Below are 22033 nucleotides of genomic sequence, written 5' to 3'. Positions count from 1 at the left end.
ATATGCAAATCAAACGGCAAAATGTGAGAATATAGACCAATTATCTAGCTGTGAAAATTGAGGTTGTAAGAAAATGATCACTACATTTGTTCAACAGGGTTACATAACTTCTTTAAAGAATTTCATTGTTTAGTGGTATGGTTAGCTTATAACTATGATGATCGCTTACTTCTACGACTTTATGAACTTGTGGCCCACTTTGAAAAAGTATTACAGACTTTCAGATAGATGCAAAGGATTAAAATAAATGTTTACATAATTATCAAGTTTTATGTCCTAAAATAAAATTGTGACGGCTCCTTTAAGCTCCGAAATCACATATCTTTCAGTGCAACAATATAAAACAACATTGAAGATATTTATTCTGAATACATGTCCATTTAACATTTGATCTGGTGTTACATTTTGTATTTGTACAGTCATTAATCCAGATCTAATGTGTGAACGAATGAATCAATATTAAGTCTTACCACTTGACTACCAAAGTTAGTACTATAATAGCAGACAAAATACGAGCTGGGTTCATTGGTTATTTATAGCAGTCAGTCGGTCAATACTAAGTTCAATAATTACTGGACGCTTATCATCTGCACACGTACCTTCTTTAATCATTTGTTTGTCATACATTTTCTGTCTTGCTAATTTACTATGGCGGTATATTAGATTCAAAATTATAAATTTGTTAATGTCGTGCTATCGTCTAATTTCTAAATTACACCAATGTATAAACCAATTTCTTTATTTGTTCAGTGAAAGTTTTGGTTCTATTTTACCTTATTTCTTTACATGTTAAGCATGAATTTTGACACTTCTACCTAGCAACCATCATTATAACCTAATTTGGTGTCAGCACTGTGTGCTCAATTTGGCAAATGAGTACCTGTTCCGGACCATTATGTTGATACAAACGACTTGCTCTTTGTCAGGTTGAATGGTTTGACAGTGTTAAAATTGAAAACAACATGAAACGTGATATGGTATATGGTTTGCAAATACTATTTCAAATATAAGTTAAACAGCATTTGTTCATTTTTTTTGAGACAAGTGCAGGATTTGGAGAATTTTATTTGATTTTTTTTTACAGTTGAGCCAATTAATATTTATATACTGTTGGTCTATATTCTATTACTGCTCTAACAAAAATCTCACTTTATACCATCCGAATGACTAGCCACTGTTCTTGCTAGACCCCCGTCCTGTATCAATGACAAGGGAGGGTGAACCCCGCTGGAAGATATCTGTCATAATAAAAATATTTCTGACATTATTAGTTTCGTCCCTGTGATTTGCGGAAACTAAGGCTGGGAATCGATATGAAATTTCAATATCGATTATCGGCAAGAATTTGTCAGCGATTATCGATAATAATCGATTATCATTCTTCCGGATTAACCGAACTTTACCGACCTGTTATTTGTGTTGATCGAGTTACAGTAGTGTTATTATCCTAGTCTATTACTGTGCCGATGTACGTAAAAAAATCAATTAATGTAAAATAATTAGTTGCTAAATGTAGGATTAACTTAAGTATTATTCTAAGTTTTGTTCTTGATTCATTTGAACCTTTTTTTTATTCCAATATCTCCGATAAATACAAAGACAATACATGGTTTCTCTTTGCAAGTTACTGGCGATCACACAGTGTTACTAATAATAGAATAAAATATAATAGAAGGCGTCTATTGATTGGACAATAAAAAAATAATTACCAGCTTTCAAAGTAGAATTTTTATGATTGGTTAATTTTGACGAAAACCAAAGTAGAATTCTTCCAAGAAATTACGAGAGATATAGATATTTTCCCGGGAAGTCAAAAACGTGTTTTGTATGGGCTGTATTTGACATGAGTTAGTAATAAAAGCTGAGTTGATCATTAATAATACAATTAGTTTTATCGTGAAAGCAGACAATTTCTCTACAAATCAATCAAGAGCAAAGAAGGGAGATAATTCTAATTTTACTATATCACGTGCGATCGTCATTGTTCACAAAGTGCGTGACCTATTTTAGTTTCAACTAGTAATAACAACAAAAACAACGAAAATATTAAAATAATGTATTTAATCTTAAAGTTTAGTTTTTTTACAATAATATATATTTAAAATGTGCCAGTTTGTAAGCAGAGGGGGAAAATAGTTGTTGTGTTGACGTTGTGTATTCGTTCATTCGTCTGCATGCCAGACTACGGCAAGTTCAGTCATGTGAAAGTGACCGTAACTTGCCGTCAGAAGGTAAATATACCGATAATCGATATTTGAATTTCAATATCGATTATCGTATCGCTAAATAACTTCTACCGATTATCGATTATATCGATATTTTTGCACAGCCTTAGCGGAAACTGTCGTTATTTTAAGGCAGGGGCAATGTCTAGTTGTTCGTAATAAAAGGAGACCATGGCGCCGCTGCCTGGGCTAAATTTCCCCCGTGCCACACTGTATGGCCCAGTTGGTGCAGAAAAGTAGGACGACAAACCTCATTTCATTTTGGTTTAATTCTGTAAAGAACATCGCTATCTATGGAATTCTGTATCGCTAATGCAACTTGAATAATATATAGCTGGTAAAAAAACTACCATCAAGTTAGTCAGGTAGGTATAATGAAGGCATCAGAAATAGAAACTTCATTGAACAGATTATGCAGGTCTTCTTTAAAGGCCGCTTCATGCTCACAATAAGGGGTTTATACCTTTGAACCATTTTAAGAAAATGTTTATCATTATAAAGTGATATTTTTGTTAGAGCAGTAATAGAATACAGATCAACCATATATAGATATTTATATTAGCTTATATCAACTGTAAAAAAAAAAGAAAAAAAAAAGAAAAAAATCTCCAAAGCCTTCACATAAAAAAAATGAACAAATGTAATTTAAAGTAGTATTTGCAAACCATATCACGTTTGATCTTATTTTCAATTTTAACACTCCGTCCAACCATTCAACCAGGCGAAGAGCGAGTCGTTTATATCAACATAATGGTCCTGACCAGGTGCTCAATCACCAAATGAGCATGCAGGGGCGACACCAAACGATTTCATAGTGATGGATGTTGGGCAGAAAGGTAAAAATTCTAAATTTGTTAGACGTTCATGTTAAACGTATAAAACATTGATGAAGAAGACATTATTCGTCTTAATAATAAGATGGAATAGGTTTAAAATTTACGCTTAAGCCTTTACAAATAGAGAAATGAGATTATACATTGTCTTAATTTAGAATTTACATGAATAGAAGTTAGAAAGTTGACGATGGCATGTTAGAATTTTGAATCTAATATACCAACATAATTTACACTGTACACATGACACTCATACATTCAACACGGTTCACAAGGTTATGCCAAATATGACACATTTTGAGATTTACAAGTATGTCTATTAGGGCTGAATACTGTAGTTGAAAACCGTATTGCGATATATTGCCATACCTCTACTCTAAGAGCTGGGTGATATTTCAGTTTTTACCTATAAAACTGTCACAGAAATAAAAACTGTCAAAAATACCGTTGTCGTAAGAAAAATATCAAAATAAATGAATTTATAGGGCTTTGTTTACATCATGTGACTTCTCCACACGACCGGTACTGTTAGAATTATTCCAGTTACTTTTCAATTTCTATGCATCTTGATGAAATGTGTAAACAGAATCTTTGATTTTTCAAAGGAATCATTGATTTTCTGATTGAAATAAATGTTAATAAAGCAGAAATATAAATAATTGAGAGTACCGGTAGACCGATTATCTATGTGTCACGGCAGTCCATGATCTGATAAACCGCTATTAGACATCGTTAATGGGCACTTTTTGAGACAGCACTGTTATCTATAGTTTAATTTAGTCTTCTTGTATTGTAAAATACATTTACAAGAAGACATACACTTTAATGATCTAAAACAAGGTTGCAATGGTAAATGAATAGCCTTCAATAGTACCCGTAGTTATTAAAAAAAACATGTTATAAAAACATGCACAACCAATAGAACATAAACTTTTTTTTTATGTTTTCCTTTTTTTTTATGCCTCCTTCATATATTGCGATATTTGTTTCCAGGGATATCGCTAACCTCTACTTTACTCACTGTATTGAAAAAATTGAAAAAGATATCATTCACTAAATTTTTGCATTATATATAGACTTTCAAAAATCATCGAGATAAATCTCGCTTAGGTGAATCATAATACAAGATATACCTGTATATGAAATGAAATGAGTTTCATAATGTCTTCCTTTTCTACTCTAGCTGCAGGCTAATGAAAATGCTCATAAACCCTGTGTGCTATGAACTAAAGAGTGCCTGTACAGTTGCACTATGGTCTACTCTTCGTTAAGATTTTCAACTGTCAGGGTATCTTTAACGAGCTGCAAATGACACATATAGATAAAAGGTATTTCCAGTTTCTTGGACATTGTCTCCAGTTCAATGTACGAACTTGTAGATCTATTTAATGCTTCATGGCGTAAATTCATTTGTCTGCTTTATAAAATTTTCTTTCTTTGAGTTCTTTCATCCCCAAATGGTACCTAAGATTCCAGATATTGATGAAGGTATGAGTTAAACATCTGACTCATTCAGCTAATGGACTTGTAATTTTGTACATGTATTCATACATTATTCTTGCTTTCTTCTATGTATCTGTGCCGTTTGATATACATACATATCTATTCATCCCTCCCTATGGAGAGCCCTTACGCTAATTAATGTCTTCAACACCAGCCATTCCCATTTAGTCTTATCTTTGTCAACAGTAGACATCAATGGCTACCATTGTTCATATTGTTTCTAATGACACTGTCTTGAGCCATGAGTCCGCAAACCGAACTAATCAATGAACATGTGTAGAAGTTAATAAATATGATTCCAGAAAAACAGCCACAACCTTCTACTCACATTCTTGGGGGAATTCTACAATCTCTTTAAAAATGTCACTGTATCGTTTGCCACCAGATGAGCACCATTGCCAATTATATAAAACAGGAGAAATTGATTTGGTTTAAGAGCTTTAATTTTTAATAGGGTTGGTTGGATGATCTTAAGGAAGAGTAACCTTGTATTAAACAACAAAGCAATTTCTCCACAAAAACTTTGGTCCTTGTAAATAAATTGGACAAAGCAACAATGATTAGAGTTTCTGATGAATTGAAAATTTGTCAACATATGCCATCTATATATTGCAGACCATTTTTTGATGGATCTCTTTTTAATCCAAGTTGATATTTTGTTTTCTTAATTAAATGTTAAATAATCAATTTTAGTGTGGATTAAGCCATGAAAAATTTGACATTTTCTGAAAAATGCAAATGATGCACAGAAACGTATAATATGAATGAAAACATGTCTTTTATTGAAAGAATGAGACAAGATACTTTACCAACTTTAGTTGAAAGGAGGATTCTTCGATGCAGTTTAGCGATAAGATAATAAAATCTCTTAGGTAGCCTTGTTGAGAAAGTCAAACGATCACATCTGAACAATACAATTAAATTCATTAACTGAGTTACTTAACCTAATCCAGTAGACGTGGTACAAGGGTTAATCAGCGAACTGGATGTATGAGATGTGTTGTTGACGTTTGGGAAAATAGGACGAGGGGAAATGTGTAGGGAGTGCTGTAAAGGGATAGTTAGATGTATTATGAATGGTTAGAGTGGCTGTGGTGTTACGGTGAAATACTATGCCGCCACCGTAACACCACAGCTTTATGATTTGTTAGACAGGAATGATGTAATGGGTGTCAACAACTGGGTATGCTGGTACCGTCGCAACGTAGCCGTGAAATATATATTGTGGGGGGGAAGGGCGGAAACGGAAAAATATACAGCGGCAGCTGGGTCATTCTCCCGTAATCCCCTCTTTTCAGGAACATATTTTCTGGAATAAAAATGTTTATTTCTACTTTCTATTTTACTTTTATTGTGTCGATATACCATTGTTAAATAGGACAAAACACCGAGCAGAGAACAGCAACGCATTTTTTTTTCTTTTTCCAGGGGTTATTTCATGCCCATAGAACGTAGGTGTCATTTCCGTCACGAATGTACTTAGTAGGTATATAATATATTTTTATCCTTACACTTAATCGTGACAAGACAGAACTTTGAATTTTGGAAAACATATTCACTTTCAAACAGCATTCACCATGATTTGCTCATCTAAAGCATTATTTGCGTACAAAATTTTATCTTTACTTCAATGGCGCGCACGAAAATGGTTTCCGGGTGATAATTAGGAGTTGTTAACCCCTTTCTAGAACGGAATATAAACAGCAGAAAATTGAAATTTATCATGGATAATTTACGAACACTAATTAATTTATAAACACCAATAGAAATACGACAAGCTATTATTAGACTGCACAATTGGGCTGAATATGGTGAGTGACGGAGATGACTTTTCGTGTTGGATATGACAAGATCGTTACGGATATGACGAAAACAACGGTATGAAATAAAACACAGCTTAAATTTTGTAATACTTTATTTTGTTAATCTAGGTCGAGTCTGTGGGAGGGTCACCCTCATAAAAAATTTTTTTTTTAAATTTCAGTTTTCTGTAAGCAGTCAAAACACTATTTTGGCATTGTTTGCGGGGTTAAACCTAAAAATCACATTAATACACCTATTGCACGATATTGTGAAACTAGCTGACGAAGACAGCTCGGGCGGCGATTGTTCGACTCGGGGCTGCTCTGTCAGTATCTAACAAACGCATTTAGTTCGCGTACAACTTTTAAAAACCGAATGTCAGTATGGTATTTCTCACATAATTGGTTATCGCAAAAACAGAGTAAACTGAAAGCCAGTAATCTCGACTCAAACCTATAGTCTATAGCCCACTTACTACACTGTCACTAGGCTTCCTATATTATTGTTTGTGGACGGTTTACTACTCAGTGATAAGCCTGCGCTGCAAAAAGAGGTCTCACCTTTTATTATTAGTATAATGACTTCCTCATGTGCGGCAGGTTAGTTTGCTGCTAAAAACACTGTTTTCCGTTCCAAAAAATACAAAAGTAATTTTCTACCAGATGACCATGGTTCTTTTCACCGAGACTACATAATTTCTCTCGGTGTAAGGATATAGCTATGGATAAGTTCATACAAGGTCAATAAATCCGCGGTCACTTCGGGTCACACTGTTGAGAAAATAAACCGATGGGTTTGTTTAGTAGCAAATCGAGCGTGAATCAACTGAGTTTGTACTGAAAAATTTTTGAGTGATACGTATGAACTGTCTTCACACATTCGGTTTATAATTAGCGATACACAGGTACATTGGCAAATGTTGTACTTCACAGACTGTTTACCTCCGAACTACCTCCGCACGAAATCCCCGATTTGGGTACTTGTTAAAAGAAAAAGAAATAGTACCTGTGCGCGTGCCAGTAAAAAAAAAAATAAGAGTTCGCGCATAAAAATGCCCGAACGTACCAGGCGCCAGGTCATCCAGCAAATCTAGTGACCATTTCTGAAAGGCTAAATCTATACTGATAATTTTCAAAAGACTAAATCTATACTGATCATTTCAATAAGACTAAATCTAGATAGTGATCCTGTCTGAAAGCCTAAATATTTTAATTTCAAACCTTCAGAAAAAGTAAACAGGCCATTTCTTTACAGTTTGGGATTTGTTGTCATTTGAAAACCACTTTCAGTAACTAAAAAACTGGGACTGTCCCAGGTTAAAATAAAAGAGATTGCAGAACACACCACAATCCAGGGTTAGAATGGATAAAAATGAAATATTAGCGAATTAAGCCTCCATCTTGATGATAAAATTCTGCATTTTGATTAAATATGGTGTATGTTGTTTAAACTGAACAATTTCTTTTATCACAACTTTTTATTTTTCCCTAGGCCATAAAACAGCCATTAATAGCATTTGTAATAATAAATAGCATGTCTTTAAATCACAATATTAATGTCGGGCCATTACTTTAAGTGGTCGATAAGCTCAGATAAAAACAGTATTTAACATCAGCCAGATGAAAATGGCCTTAATAATTATAGACTGGTTTTACAGAAGGAAGCATGGTATCAAATCAAAGCTATTATTAATTTCAGTCATCTTGTTTCTGGAGTGCTTGACCCTTTCACACTGTACGAATTGTAGTCCAAACTGTCTGACTCTTCTCTAGCACTTAAAGGAAACTCACAACAAATAAAGATGGATCTTGATCGGTCTTCCAAACTCTCAATGGTTCAGAGCCAGAGGATTTTGAAAAATGTTCACATGAATAATCTTCCTAGTGACATCTTACATTATGTTCTTTGATTGAAATCAATTATTTACATTTCCAAATTATCCTTGCTTACCTTACTACCAATTGTTTTTTTTTTGGAGATTTTCCAAAAGAAATTTTCCATAATAGGAATGCCTGTGGCGCTAAAGAGTGGAACACATGTTATGAAACAGTCTTTTAAAACTGTTACAATTACTTTCTATGATGCCAGTAGTGACATGATTTAGGCATTTTGCGGTTGGCATGTTTTGGGAGAAATTGACAGTGATGAGTGAAATTATGTATTGATTATTTGTTATTGGGATTTGCTACTAGATAGAAATCGATGTTGTTTGACTGGTTCAAATAACAAAGATAACTGACTTAGATGATATCGGAAAATTGATAAGCTTGACAAATTGGAAACACTTTTGGCTTGAATGCTGAGAATATCATCTCTGACCTATTTGGTAATCACAGGAATCAAATCTTATAATAGAATTGCTATTGAAGTTCATGTATACAAATGATGCCCTACAAGTAACCCTTCAATAATTTTATTAGTCAGAATAAAGATAGGTTGCCGGGCAACAAAACATACGCCCACAGCAGCTAAGTCGTCCAGGGAGTCAACAGGGGTTGTCACATATTTTTTCTTTTGTCAGAAATGAAACCATTTACTACACACTAAAATCTGATTATTTGGCTTCTAGTTCTGCCCTATTCTAACCTTAAACACTGTATAAATTTAAAGTCAATCAGATATTAACTTTAGCCTCCAGACCGCTGTCGTCCACAAGACCGCCGGACAGAAGGACAGGGGCAACAACAATATAAGATCACATTTCAATGTGGGCATATGAAAATTTAGTAAATGATAATAAATGTAAACGACAATTCTAAAGCTACTTTTTTTCCACACTGAAAACCCTGTGATTTATTATCTTGCAGAGAATAGTGTAGAGATGAATGTATGGGTAACATAAAAAAAACTATTCAGCCTAAGGGTACAATATATATTCTATAACAGATTGCACACAATTAATAAGTCTCTGTGCTCATCAAGTCAAACCAATACAATTGTAATGGATTCATCCTAGGACCTAAAAAATTCCAAATGCTTTAGTCATCTTTAAACCCTTCCGGAAGTCAAATTTCAAAGCATTAATTGGTCACAAACTTTAGATCTATTAGGTTTAGACACTAAACTCACCAAGGCAATAAGGACAAGCCTTTTAATAAACGTGCAATCTCATCGGATGTAACTTCCATCCTTCGATGCCATTTAATGTTTTCTATTCAATAATCAACAGTTTATATGGCGCCAAATGAGTATCAAACCCCAAGTCTCTCGTGATAATCTTGTATGAGAGAGATAGACATGATACCATGAACCAGAGAAATCATTAGTCTGGGTATATATCTATCAGATCAATAGAGTATACAAACGTTAACATGTTTACAAAATGCTTGTAGATTAACATGTAACATAGCTTGATACATTTAATACATTGCATAATGACAAACTGGACAAGCTTGTAGACACACACTGTACATCTATATAACTTTTTATATTTAATACATTAGACAAACTGAAAATGCTTGTAGATTAACACATAACATCTATAGCTTTTACATTAATACATTGAATAATGCAAAACTAGACAAGCTGAAATGAAAATGAATCTGTCACATTAACCTGATGATCAGTGGCGTGCAGATAGGCAGGCAGATTGGGTGGCGGCCCCGGGCAACTATTTCAAGGGGACATCCACTCAAAGAGTGAAATTAAATTTATCTGAAATTTGAAATTATTGCTGTTAACTGTGTGGTACAAGCTGCTCTATTTGATTTATTTTATCTGTTTTAAAATGTCTTTTTTCACATTAAGGAGTATTATGCTTGATACCTGAGTCTAGGTGGCATACAATCAAGGAGTTGGTCCTGTGTATCATCAAACCTCTATATGCCACAAGATCTTACTTTGACCACAATCAATGTGGATGTTGTTTATGCTCAAAAACCACTACGGCCACAGAAACAATTTATTTCCATTGTTCATTCTTGCAGACTTCTTGAAAGCATTCTCTTGTTAAATGTGGATTGCTAAGCCAAATAATTTTCATAGATTTTTTTGCTACTGGATCCAAAGTTTTGCACCTTTTGTCAAGAGTTATATACATTTTGGGTTGAAGGCAGTATCAGCGAGAGTAAGCATACCCAATCTTATACATATCATCCATCTTCACTTTACATATAGTGACATGCTGGGAAATTTTGAAATCAGTCATACCTATGACATTACTCAAATGTCACCGGCTACACAAACAAACAAAACAGACTGTATTAAAAAGTATTTCAGATTTTAAGATGTTCCTACATGTATTTCTATCTATTTATACGCGTACTGACATGAGTGGGAGTATATTTACTCATCACCCCTTTCCGTTGACAAACAATTTTTATAATTGCCCAAAAGGTAAGCATATATTCATTGCATGTCAATGCCATGTTGTTGTTTTTCTAAGACATTAAAAGGCTTATGAGATTAAAGGGGGCTGAACATTTCCTGAAGTCCCAGAAGACAATGAAATAATATCCTTATGATTCAAGCACACTGTCAGTACATGTCTGACACTTGTAGCTATAAATGAGATGAAAAAGCATAAAAGAATGAAAAAAATAATGGCAACTTAAGATGGAACAAAAAAGCAAATGTCAGACAGATGGAATTTAGAGAGATGTTTTGTAAAAAAAGGCCAATGTTAGAATTAATGACGATACTGAAATGAAGTATATGAGTAGTTGATCCTTTGAGAGATAAATTAGAACAGCCAGTTGACAGTTAATCAATACTACAGATGATAAATTTATAACCAAGTTTTCTACTAACATTTATCAATATTTCCTTTCTCCTTATTCTCTCTCTTTTCTTGTTCAACATGCTTATAAATGCTACATTATAATCATTAATGTCACGTCAATCTAATTTCTCACATTATACAATGTAAATATAGTCTTAACCAGTCTGAAAGATACAAATATGTGGCTTTCCAATCACCAAAGTTCGAAATAGATATCTCAGTTCATTACAGCAATGAAATTGAAAATGAAATGGAAGCTCTAGATGTAGTACATACAATGGCACAACAACAAACATTGGTTAGCTATGTGAACTTGTTAACTGAGAAAATAATATCAGATCCTCTAGAAAGAGTAATCGTACCCTGCACCCTCTCCCACCTTTCGCAGGACACCATCACTACTTCAGGTTATTCAATAAATACAAAAGTACAACAAAAATTTAAACATGCATTATGCAAGAGCAAAATCTGCTTATTACAAGTCTTTCTTTAGGCCTGAAATGTTATCTAAATTATCAATTAGACATTAATTAACTTATCCAGACCATAATAAACTCTCGATGTCAAGGCTAGCTTTCGATGTTGGCTGGATTAGATTCCTATATGCCGCTAACGGCCGTTGATAATTAAATCAGAAAAAGTGGATAATCGAGACTATACTGTTTATATTAATGATTTTAGTAATGATGACCGAGACTATGCAAAAATTTCATCCGCTTCTTTCTCGGGTCATAGTGGATCAATTTGACTGAAATTTTCAGCAAATTACCTTTACACTATCTAGTTTTTAACTATAATAGCGAGAACTGCCATCTCTTTATCTTATCTCCCATAATGTATCTTTAATATATTTGAATGTCCTAAATGACAAGTGATATCAGATGCTCTACAATGAATGATCATTGATCATGCATCCTTTTGTGTACGACACCTATTACAATTTGAACATTCAAAGTTACAACAATTTGTCAACTTTGTGAACGTTGTAAATGAGTAGTGATATCAGATATTCTAGAAAGAGTGAGCATACTTTTCCTTGTGCATGACATCCATCACTACATTTGTACTTAACTAACCAAATGGAATGATAGTACAGACTGCGATTCAAGATTAATTCCTTCATCTCCTACAGAAATCAGAAGCATCCTCACTGCCATAAACAGTTCTAAATTTCAAGAGGTTTCTCCTTCAAGACTTGCTGAATAAAAATAATCCCCAACCAAGACACCTTTTTTCAGATCTTGAAAGTGAACCAACAGAGCTGGTAGTCTATGTCAATAAATCTGTGGCAATTAAGCACTGTTTTAAATACATGTATCCATTTATCACCATTCTTTAATAAACTCTTGGCAAGTTAGAAACAAGCCTTCAAATTCTTTCTCATAGCTATTCAAATAATCCCCAAAGGAATTAACAAGATAATATTGGAAAATATGCCATGTAGAGGACAAGATAAACTGAATTAGCATTCAAGAATAATATGATCAAAACATGGCCTGTGTTAAAGAATACAAAAAAGATGGGTCTTAATCACTAAATAAGGCATTATACAGATGAAATATTACTTCAACTTGCTTTTTTAAGTCTCTTTCATTTACATTTATACTTTTTTTTTTTTTTTAAAGTCAGTCGAGTTAAATCTCAAAATGAGACTATTCCCTCAGTATTTACAAATATATGATGAAGTGAATATTCCACAATGTTCGGTATCCTCTGAAAACACTATTAACAAGCCAGAGCCACCGATATGTCTTTGTTAAAATGTTTTTATGAGCTTCTTTTAAATCTGATTGAATTAGAGCTGCCTTTATCTTGCAATTAGATGTAATATAATCAATTTGAGAACATATTAGCACGGAATAAACCGTGAACAATTAATTAGATACTGTCTGATAAATATCTAATCTAGACTTTGAGAATAACATTGAACCTCAGACTGCTTACAAATTTATCAACAGGTGTTTCCATAACAGATACTAAATAAAACACCTGCACAAGATTTTCAATCAGTAATAGGATTTTTTAATACTAAGTACATACCTTGCCAATACATTGTTTCAAAATACTCCACAAACTGAAGTCTCGGCTTGAAAACATTGGTACAGGCAGTTGGGTCCTAAAAATAAATTCACAATAGATTAGTAATAGTATCAGTATATGATTAAGATTGAAACATCCACCAATAATTTGGAAGATGCAATTAGGGGAAGAGAAGGGAGTCATAGGATCATGCCATCACTGCACTATGGGTCATCAACAAACTATGCCCAATATCTGGTTTAAAGCTAAATAGGTTCAAAACTCAAACAAGTCCCACTAATATTTTTAAATGGATTAGACAATGTCTCTCATATCTATGTTAAAAGTTAATATGGACAATCACCATCAAAAAGACTACCGACTGAAATTCTGAAAACCGAGACATCACTTATTATCGTGGCAATGGTACTTGACAATCCAGACTATTTCTTGGCAAAACTTCAAACACTCATTACTTGGCTCAGAATAAAGTTATTTGACTGAAATTTTCAATACATTTTTATTTTTCATTATCTTAACTATGCAAGAACAGCTGGCTTTCTATCTAAATCTTGCATAATGCATCTTTACTGTTCATGTCTAATTATCCTTTCATTGCAGCCATGTAATCATAGTCAAAGTTACAGCAGTCACTGGTAAGTATAATACAAGTTATAATGTACCTTCATAAATTCAGTACCAGTTACATTAAAGGGGAATTATGGAAGATTAGATAAAGAGCTGGCAGTTCCCACTATAAATAGTTAAAAACTAGATCATCATTACTAAAGTTGGTCCGATAAAAAACATAGTCTCAATTATCCATTTTTGCATTTAATCATCAATGAGCATTGAGCAGCAGATTGGATTCAAATCTAGTGAAAATCCAACACTTAAGATGGTATCGAGAGTTGGTTAAGGTCTTTTAATTCATGTTAATAAATGACTAATTAATAGTTTATATAACATTTCAAGCCTAAAGAAAGACCTGCAATAGGCAGATTTAGCTCTTGCATAATGTATGTTCAAGTTAAGTATAATACATTCATTTTTCATTTCTATTTTTGAACTATTATAGCAAGAACGTCCAGTTCTTTCTATAAATTTTAAATAATGCATCTTTAATGTTGATGTTTAAAGGACAATATTGGTGTCAGTCATTATTACAAATGTGATAGAACTGGTTAAATACATTCCAAATATAATTTTAACACAGAGATCATTGCTACGGGAGACGTGTAACAAGCATGTGAAGAAACGGGAAGTGACGCCAAACATGACAAACACGAGTTGTCCTTCTATATAACAGACTGAAGTAATGAGTGGTAACAGACAAACTATCGAATTTCATTTCACTGATAATTCCGTTGAAGTTGAAAAGTTATTATATGGGATGGTGAGAGGGTATCTCACAATTCAAAAATAGAATTGGCTGTCACTAGATAAGGGACACTAGAAAAAGTAGAAAAATCCTGTGCATTCCCCCGTTTTTATTCATTCTCTTCTTAATAAAAACATGGTAATGCACGGACTTTTTCTAATTTGTTTGTTATCTTTTATCTACTGACAGCCAATTCTTTTTTTGAATTGTCAGATATCCTCTCATCGTCAGATATAACAACTTTTCATATTCAACGGAATTATCAGTGAAATGAAATTCGATCGTTTGTCTGTTACCGCTCGTTACTTCAGTCAGTTATATAGGACAACACATGTTTGTCATGTTTGACGTCACTTCCCGTGCTTGTTAGACATCTCCCGTAACAATGATCTCTGTGTTAAAATTATATTTGGGATGTATTTAACGTGCTCTATCACATATTTTATAATGACTGACACCAATATTGTCCTTTAATTATCCCCTTGCAATATGTAATTATAGACAATGATAGTTACCTGTCACTAAATAAAAGTTACAGTAAGACTCACATTAAGTTAAGTATAATAAGAACTCCTTGGTATCGTAATCAAAGATTTGCCTTTAATTAATCTCAGACAAAATACCAGATCTTAAGAAAGGCTTTTGTTATTTCTGGAGCCAATATTGATTTTTTCATCTATCATTGTCTATCCTCATCTCTTCTTTGTTCTTAATCATTTTATATCATGTGCAAGACAGCTTATATTATTACATGTACATTTCATACAGTATCCTTCAAGATGCATATGTAAGATTTGGACAAGAGTCGTTGTTGCTATAATAGTTCAAAAATAGATAATGAAAAATGAATATATTGAAAATTTCATTCAATTTACTTTATTCTGAGAAGAGTGGTTGAGTTTTGACAAGAAATAGCCTGAATAGTCATGATAATAAATAAAGACTGTTGTCAGTAGTGGTGTCCATTTTATTGTGAACTGATCATATCGTGCGGATGGTATATTCCATTTAATATCTCAACCATCTGATGTTCTAGAGAGTTAAACATGGGCTTGTCATGTAAATAAATGGCTAAACAACAATTTTTTTAAAATCAGAAAATTAGATTTAGATGTATCTTTAACAAGTTTCAACTTTCAACACTTATTTTAACAGACTAAATATACAACCATTGATTGTAATTGAAAAGACAGGAACAATTAATCTGTTGCGCAATCTGATTGAAATCACAGGTTTTTCGATCCACTTCTACCTTATCAACTTAATTATACTTCACATGTGACAAGTGTTACCATTTCATTTTTATACGCCCACATTGTCATGTGGACGTACATGTATATTGTCGTCACCCCTGTCCATCCGTCCACAATTTGTTTGTGGAGACTCTACAGGCCACAATTTTTATCTGATTTTGACGAAACTTAAAATATGAGTCAATCTCCCAAAGATCTCGGTTCATTTCGAAATTGGCATGTATCGGACCGTAACTTCATAGATTATGGCCCGATTGTACGAAAAATCACGTTTTTAGCCTGTGAACACTCCAGAGGTCACAATTTTCATCTGATTTTGATGAAACTTGAAACGCATGTTTATAAACCACAGATCTTAGTTTCTGTTTATATTCACGCATATCAGATTTTATCTTCCCGAATTATGGTCCCTGATTGAATGAAAAATCGGTTTTTTTTTAGCTTGTGGTCCCTATCTAGAGGTCACAATTTTTAATACGATTAAAAAAAAAAACGTTAAAATATATCACTGTTACACAATAATATTAGTTGTGTTCGAATTTCATGAAAATTGGACCAAAACTGCTGGACAAAATGACCGTCTCTCGTACGCAAATAGTGTAAAAGTATGTAATACCAAGGTTGTTGACCCTCTATAGCCCCCAGGGAAAATGATACTGAGATTTCACCGAAATTTCAGTAAATTTCAGTGAAATTTGAAAATTTTGCCCAATCTCACTGAAATGACCAAATTTCAGTGAAATCTCACCAAAATTTCACTGAAATAAAAATATATTTTGGTCTATTACTGAAATTTCACTGAAATAAACAAAAATTTTGGTCTACTGAAATTTCACTGAAATAAAATATATTTTGGTCTACTGGAATTTCACTGAAATATTTATATTGCAAATTTCATTGAAATTTCACTGAAATTAAAAAACATAAAAATGTCATTTTTTCACTGCAAATATTTTAATAACTGCATGTAAAGATTTGTAATTTGTGAAAGAGAGCAATTAGAAATTATGGCCTAATAGTGTCAGAAGACGAAATGTTTTTAATTTCCATTAATTAATCACGTGATTTCGTGAAGTAGCTAGACAATTTCATTGACGTTTATTTTATTCGTCCATCACCGTGCGTAATCCACGAACACGTGCTAAGTAATATTAACAACATGTTTAAAATGATGTCTAAACTTATGAATGACTCAACATCAAAATTTTTTCCGATATGTTCCGATAATCATTGTATTATGATAGAATGGCTATTTTATCAAACGTACCACACGTGTTTCAATAGCCATATTTGGAAACGAGGTCATCAATTACGGCACCCGTAAATTTCATTTACGGTAAATATTTTACGATCAATTAATACAATCATGTTTTGATATCAACCTCTTTTATTGTGAAAAGATAGAATAAATCTAAACCGTCTTAAATTCAAATTTTGAGGTCATTGCCGGTTAGCGTAAACAATGTCAATGACAGAGATTCCAAGAGTGTCGGGTTACAGGCAAGCGGCAATGTTTTTAAAAATTTCGGAATGGAAAACGAACGAAGAAATTTTTAATTCTATAATGGTTGTGAATTATATGAAACTCTCATGCAAACAAAAGCTAGGACCTCGCGTGCATATTTCATTGCTGCTATTTAAACAGATTAACGGGCTAATTAACCTAAGTTCTTTTCATCGTTTCGCGAAAGGCTTCCGCATTTTTAATATGTTGAAATTCCTGGAAAAAAGGCGCGTATTTGGAATAATAGAGTTGTGCGTTTGTGCTCGTTATTTTCTGGATTATATGACCCCCAAAACACCTATCACAGAATGGTTTGTTGGATAAATTTCGAAGTAGTTAATTATAAAATGGATGTACTGATGATAAGGCGTAATTTCAAAAGCAGCCATGGTAAGTATAGTTGTTTAAATTCTAGTTGATCGGGCGATCGGCTATTGGTTTGGTATATTTCGTCATGCAAATTATGTGACCTGGCTATATGTATGTTTAGTTTTTAAAAAATAAGGTAAAACCGTTCTGTCTATAATATATATTACGGATCCACTAAAAGATATTTTAAGAGTAAATTATCAGTGTGTATTCAGAAGTAAATGCCTGCCACTAGTGACAGCCGATGCACATTTATCCCAAAATTTATTTTATATGCTTTGTTTTTGACAGGATAATTTTGAAACTGCTGAATGCTCTAACGAGTAACATTACACTGCATTGCACATGCCTATCTTTATTTAATATTATTTTGATTGTGTCATTTCAGGCCATATTTTTATTATCATCGAAGAAAAGGACAACAGAAGAAAATACGGAAGACGGAACACAGAAATTTGAGGGATAATTAATAATATAGTAATATTGTAATTGTTTGGGGTTTTTTTTTCAGAATGCATGTTAATAAAGACTTTGAAATAGTAATGCAATTTTAGTAAAATTTCTGTGAGATTTCTGTAAAATTTCAGTGAGATTTCAGCAAAATTTCAGTGAGATTTCAGCAAAATTTCAGTGAGATTTCAGTAAAATCTCAATGAAATTTCAGTGAGAGATTTAGCTGAAATTTCAGTGAAATCTCACTGAAATTTCAGTGAGAAATTTGGTCAAAATTTTATTAAAATTTCACTGAGATCTCACTGAAATCTCATTGAAATTTCAGTGAAATCTCACTGAAATTTTAATAATATTTTGACCAAATCTCTCACTGAAATTTCACTGAAATTTCAGTGTATATTTTCACAGGGGAGAGGTCACAATTTTTTTAAACGATTTTGATGAAAATTGAAAGGTATGTTTATAACCCAAAGATCTTGGTTCCTGTCGATATTCACCCATATCAGACCATAACTTCTGGATTATGGCTTCTGATTGTTCTCTATCCATCTCTTGCAAAATGTGGGCATGTCTTGCCTGGCAACCGCTGGTTTGATAATGCTGGTGTTTTTTTTTTATAAACAATACTTCATTCTAAGACAATGATGAACAGGCTAGGCCTCTATTAGCTCTCTCCCACAAGGAATCAACCACTGATCTATACATGTACCATACAAACTGAGACACCACTAATTTTATAAATGATTGTAATTCTTGTTCAAGAGATACACTTTAATCTTGCAATTCTGAATGTAACATCAGACCACAACGATAACATGTGAGAATCATGTTGTAACGATCAAGTAAAAACCTACAGAGCTATTTCTCTCAAACACAAATATATGGTATTCAAACAGTCTTATGTTGGACCATATGAAGATAAACAAAACGAACAGGATTTAAAACAGTCTATTTTTCTCTCTCACTAAGATATTATTCCCATCAGAGGAAGCACTTGGCCATTACAGTCGTGACCAAAAGAATAGGTGCATGCGTAATGAACATACTTAGCATATCCTATCCATTGATACCTCATTTGTGAAAATAGGTCTTCAGGTGGCAGATATATGATTAAATGCATTTACATGTAATAAATCCAACCATTTTCAAGCGTGGTCCTATTCTTTTGGCCACGACTGTATGTGTAAATGAGAGTATTGCACATGATCAGAAAGTAATGACTGAATGACAATCTTTAATAAATAAGTAACCAGTATTTAATCTATTGTGGTCCAGAGTCAAAATTCAATGTCGCTGCAAAAAAAGAATCATGTACCCTGATTGACACGTTAAAATGTGTCTAAATAAAATCAGTAAAATCTGAAAAGCACAACCCAATATTATTTTCTCAGATACAAATTATACAACAACAATAATTGATTTGTGTCAAGTCTATACATATATAAACTAGTGTTATGTTTAAATCTATAAATTATCATGCCACATTTTCACTACAATAGGCTAATCATATTCAGCTTGTGTAAAATGCTGATTCATCAAAATTATGTCCTCAGAATAAATGGTTCATTTAACACAATTCTGAAATGATTTTTCTGGTATCATTAAAATAAACACCAAATGTTCAAGTAGACTAATTCTCGGAGAAAGAAGTGTATGATGTACGTTAGACACTAACATGTTCATGGTCCTGTGTGCCATGAGGAGAAATTTGCCCAGAGAGTGCCGTTTTGGCCTACTCTTTATCTAATTTCAACTGTCCAGGGTTTTTCATTCCTTCAGAACATCTAGGAAAACTTTACTTGTCAGCTCCACAGTCGCTTCCCCCGAGCTTAATTCTGAATCTGAACCTGGGATACTCTAGTCAAGAATTTAGTTCCTTGCCCGCTCTATAACTATGAGTCTACACAAGAATAATATTTTGGTGGGGGCAGAGATTTTAATGTCAATATGTTTCTGTTTGTTTAATTTAAAATAAATATGTTATTTTGTTAAAGCCCCATAATGCCAAAATAAAGGTTAAACGGTACTTTTATTCGAAAAATTGTGGTACAAAAATTATTCAGAGATCAATTCAATATTGTACATGTATTATGCTAAGTGTCAAGAGCAGATCCATGGTTGGGGATAGGAGATGAGGCAGTAGATTTTCTAACAAAGACTAAGCATATCCTGCCCCAGGCCCAATATAGCCAATTGGAGCAATAATTTGACATTGGGTATCTGAAGCAGAAGCTATTTGGTGGATATCTACCTCAGGGAGAAATCACTACAAACATTTACGAGTCACTTGAGGCAACTTAGTCAAATAATACGAGGCAATTAGTGAGGGTTTCTTTCCCAAAGTTTATACCCCCGCTATACAAGCAAGGATGAGTTCTTTCTCTAACATTTCAATGGATCGGATTATCATGCATTATATAAAGTTTAGATTAACCAGAATCTGAGAATACAGTTAACTCCATGAGTATAGATTATTCCACAAACAAAATGACTCCATAATGCATACATGTAGATCTCCAATGTGACCACAGGAAAAAGAAATATGAACCTTCTGATAATTGGGATGTTTTATACATTGATATCATACTTTTAAAGGTATATATATTAGTATTATGACTGTATTGTAAATAATACATGTATATTAGCCTACTATCATATAATTAGCCTTATATTTGATATTATTCCACCCAACCCTATACACAGATCAATATAATACAGTGAAAAGATAATATTACACTCAATTCATAGGTATACACTGTATATACATATAGTTTATACAGTTTAGTATACACTACATATATAATGAATGGGGGATTATTGCCTATAGTGATTTTTAAAATCTATCAGAACAAGTTTTGAATAAAATTCATCAAAAACTGGACATGTCCTTGAAACAGGTTTAATAGTTTTTATACAACACAATCACACACTTTAATAACAATATTTAGTAGATTCATGAAGTTACAATCCGTAAGCGCGAATATCAAATGGAAGAGCAATCTGAAGTATATATAAACATATATTTTAAGTTTTATCAAACTAAAATAAAAATTGTGACCTCTTTCTTAGTGGATCCACATTCTTGGTATTACATAATTTTACACTATTTGCATATAAGGAGCGACCCTTGGGCAATTTAGGTCTGATTTTCACGAATTCGATCTCAATCGTCAATAGGGGTATCGGTGATGAATGGTTTATAAAATCGGATCAGCTAAAACCGTGTTTTTTTCTTTCAATAAGGGACCATAATCCATGAAGTAACGGTCCAATAGGTGCGATTATTGAAACAAGTTAGAAACCCAATTTTTTTAACAATCAGGGGCAATAATCCATTAACTTGTGGCCCGACATACGCAAATATCAAAAGTAACTGGGATCTTAGGATTACAACTTGTGGCCCGACATGCGCGAATATCGAAAGGAATCAAGATTGTTTCGTTAAAATCAGATAAAAATTGTGACCTGTAGAGTGTCTACAAACATTTGCAGACGCACTTCTGGAAGTATGAAGTCATGTAGACAAAAGACCTATGATATTAATGTGAGAGTAAACTATTACTTACTAAAATGACTTATTTTCACCCTCGAAACACAATTAAAAGCCATATTTTGGTTAACATTTATACTGGCGTCCAACATTAAAGGTGCTATGCCATACTCTCAAATTATTCATTTTTTAAAGTTGCACAAAATCTGTTTACAAACCGATTTTGATGAAATTTTCAGAATAAACACTAAAGGGCTTAGTTAATCATTTAGCTTCAACATTTTAACCGATTTTTAAGTTTTACACTTTTTTTTAAAAATAAATATCAATTTTATGACCTTACTTTAAAAAACAATCTAGGTCAAATATCAAAATTCTAATTGTGACGATCGATTCTGAATTGTGAATGATTTTCAAAATAATGGCACTTCTGCAGCGAATTTTAACTTCATGGAATTACTCTAAAAAGTTGATAGACGA

The 22033-nt window shown here is 33.0% G+C and overlaps 1 protein-coding gene across 3 annotated transcripts in view; it reads right to left on the bottom strand.

Annotated features, from left to right (window-relative positions):
- Positions 1-22033, bottom strand: part of LOC126815691 (oxysterol-binding protein-related protein 1) — a 77342-nt gene that overhangs the window by 27560 nt on the left and 27749 nt on the right. For all 3 annotated transcript variants that reach the window (XR_007678041.2, XM_056099442.1, XM_050541565.2), the window contains exon 16: positions 13125-13200. Coding sequence is in view for 2 of the 3 variants with exons in the window: in XM_056099442.1 (XP_055955417.1) it covers positions 13125-13200 (76 nt within the window). In the remaining variant the exon portion in view is untranslated. The remainder of the gene's footprint in view (positions 1-13124; positions 13201-22033) is intronic.

The sequence above is a fragment of the Patella vulgata genome, chromosome 1 (genome assembly GCF_932274485.2).
Source record: "Patella vulgata chromosome 1, xgPatVulg1.2, whole genome shotgun sequence".
In the NCBI taxonomy this organism is placed as follows: Eukaryota; Metazoa; Mollusca; class Gastropoda; family Patellidae; genus Patella; species Patella vulgata.
The sequence above is the reverse complement of the archived record's forward strand: the minus strand, read 5'-3'. Positions and strand labels throughout refer to the sequence as shown.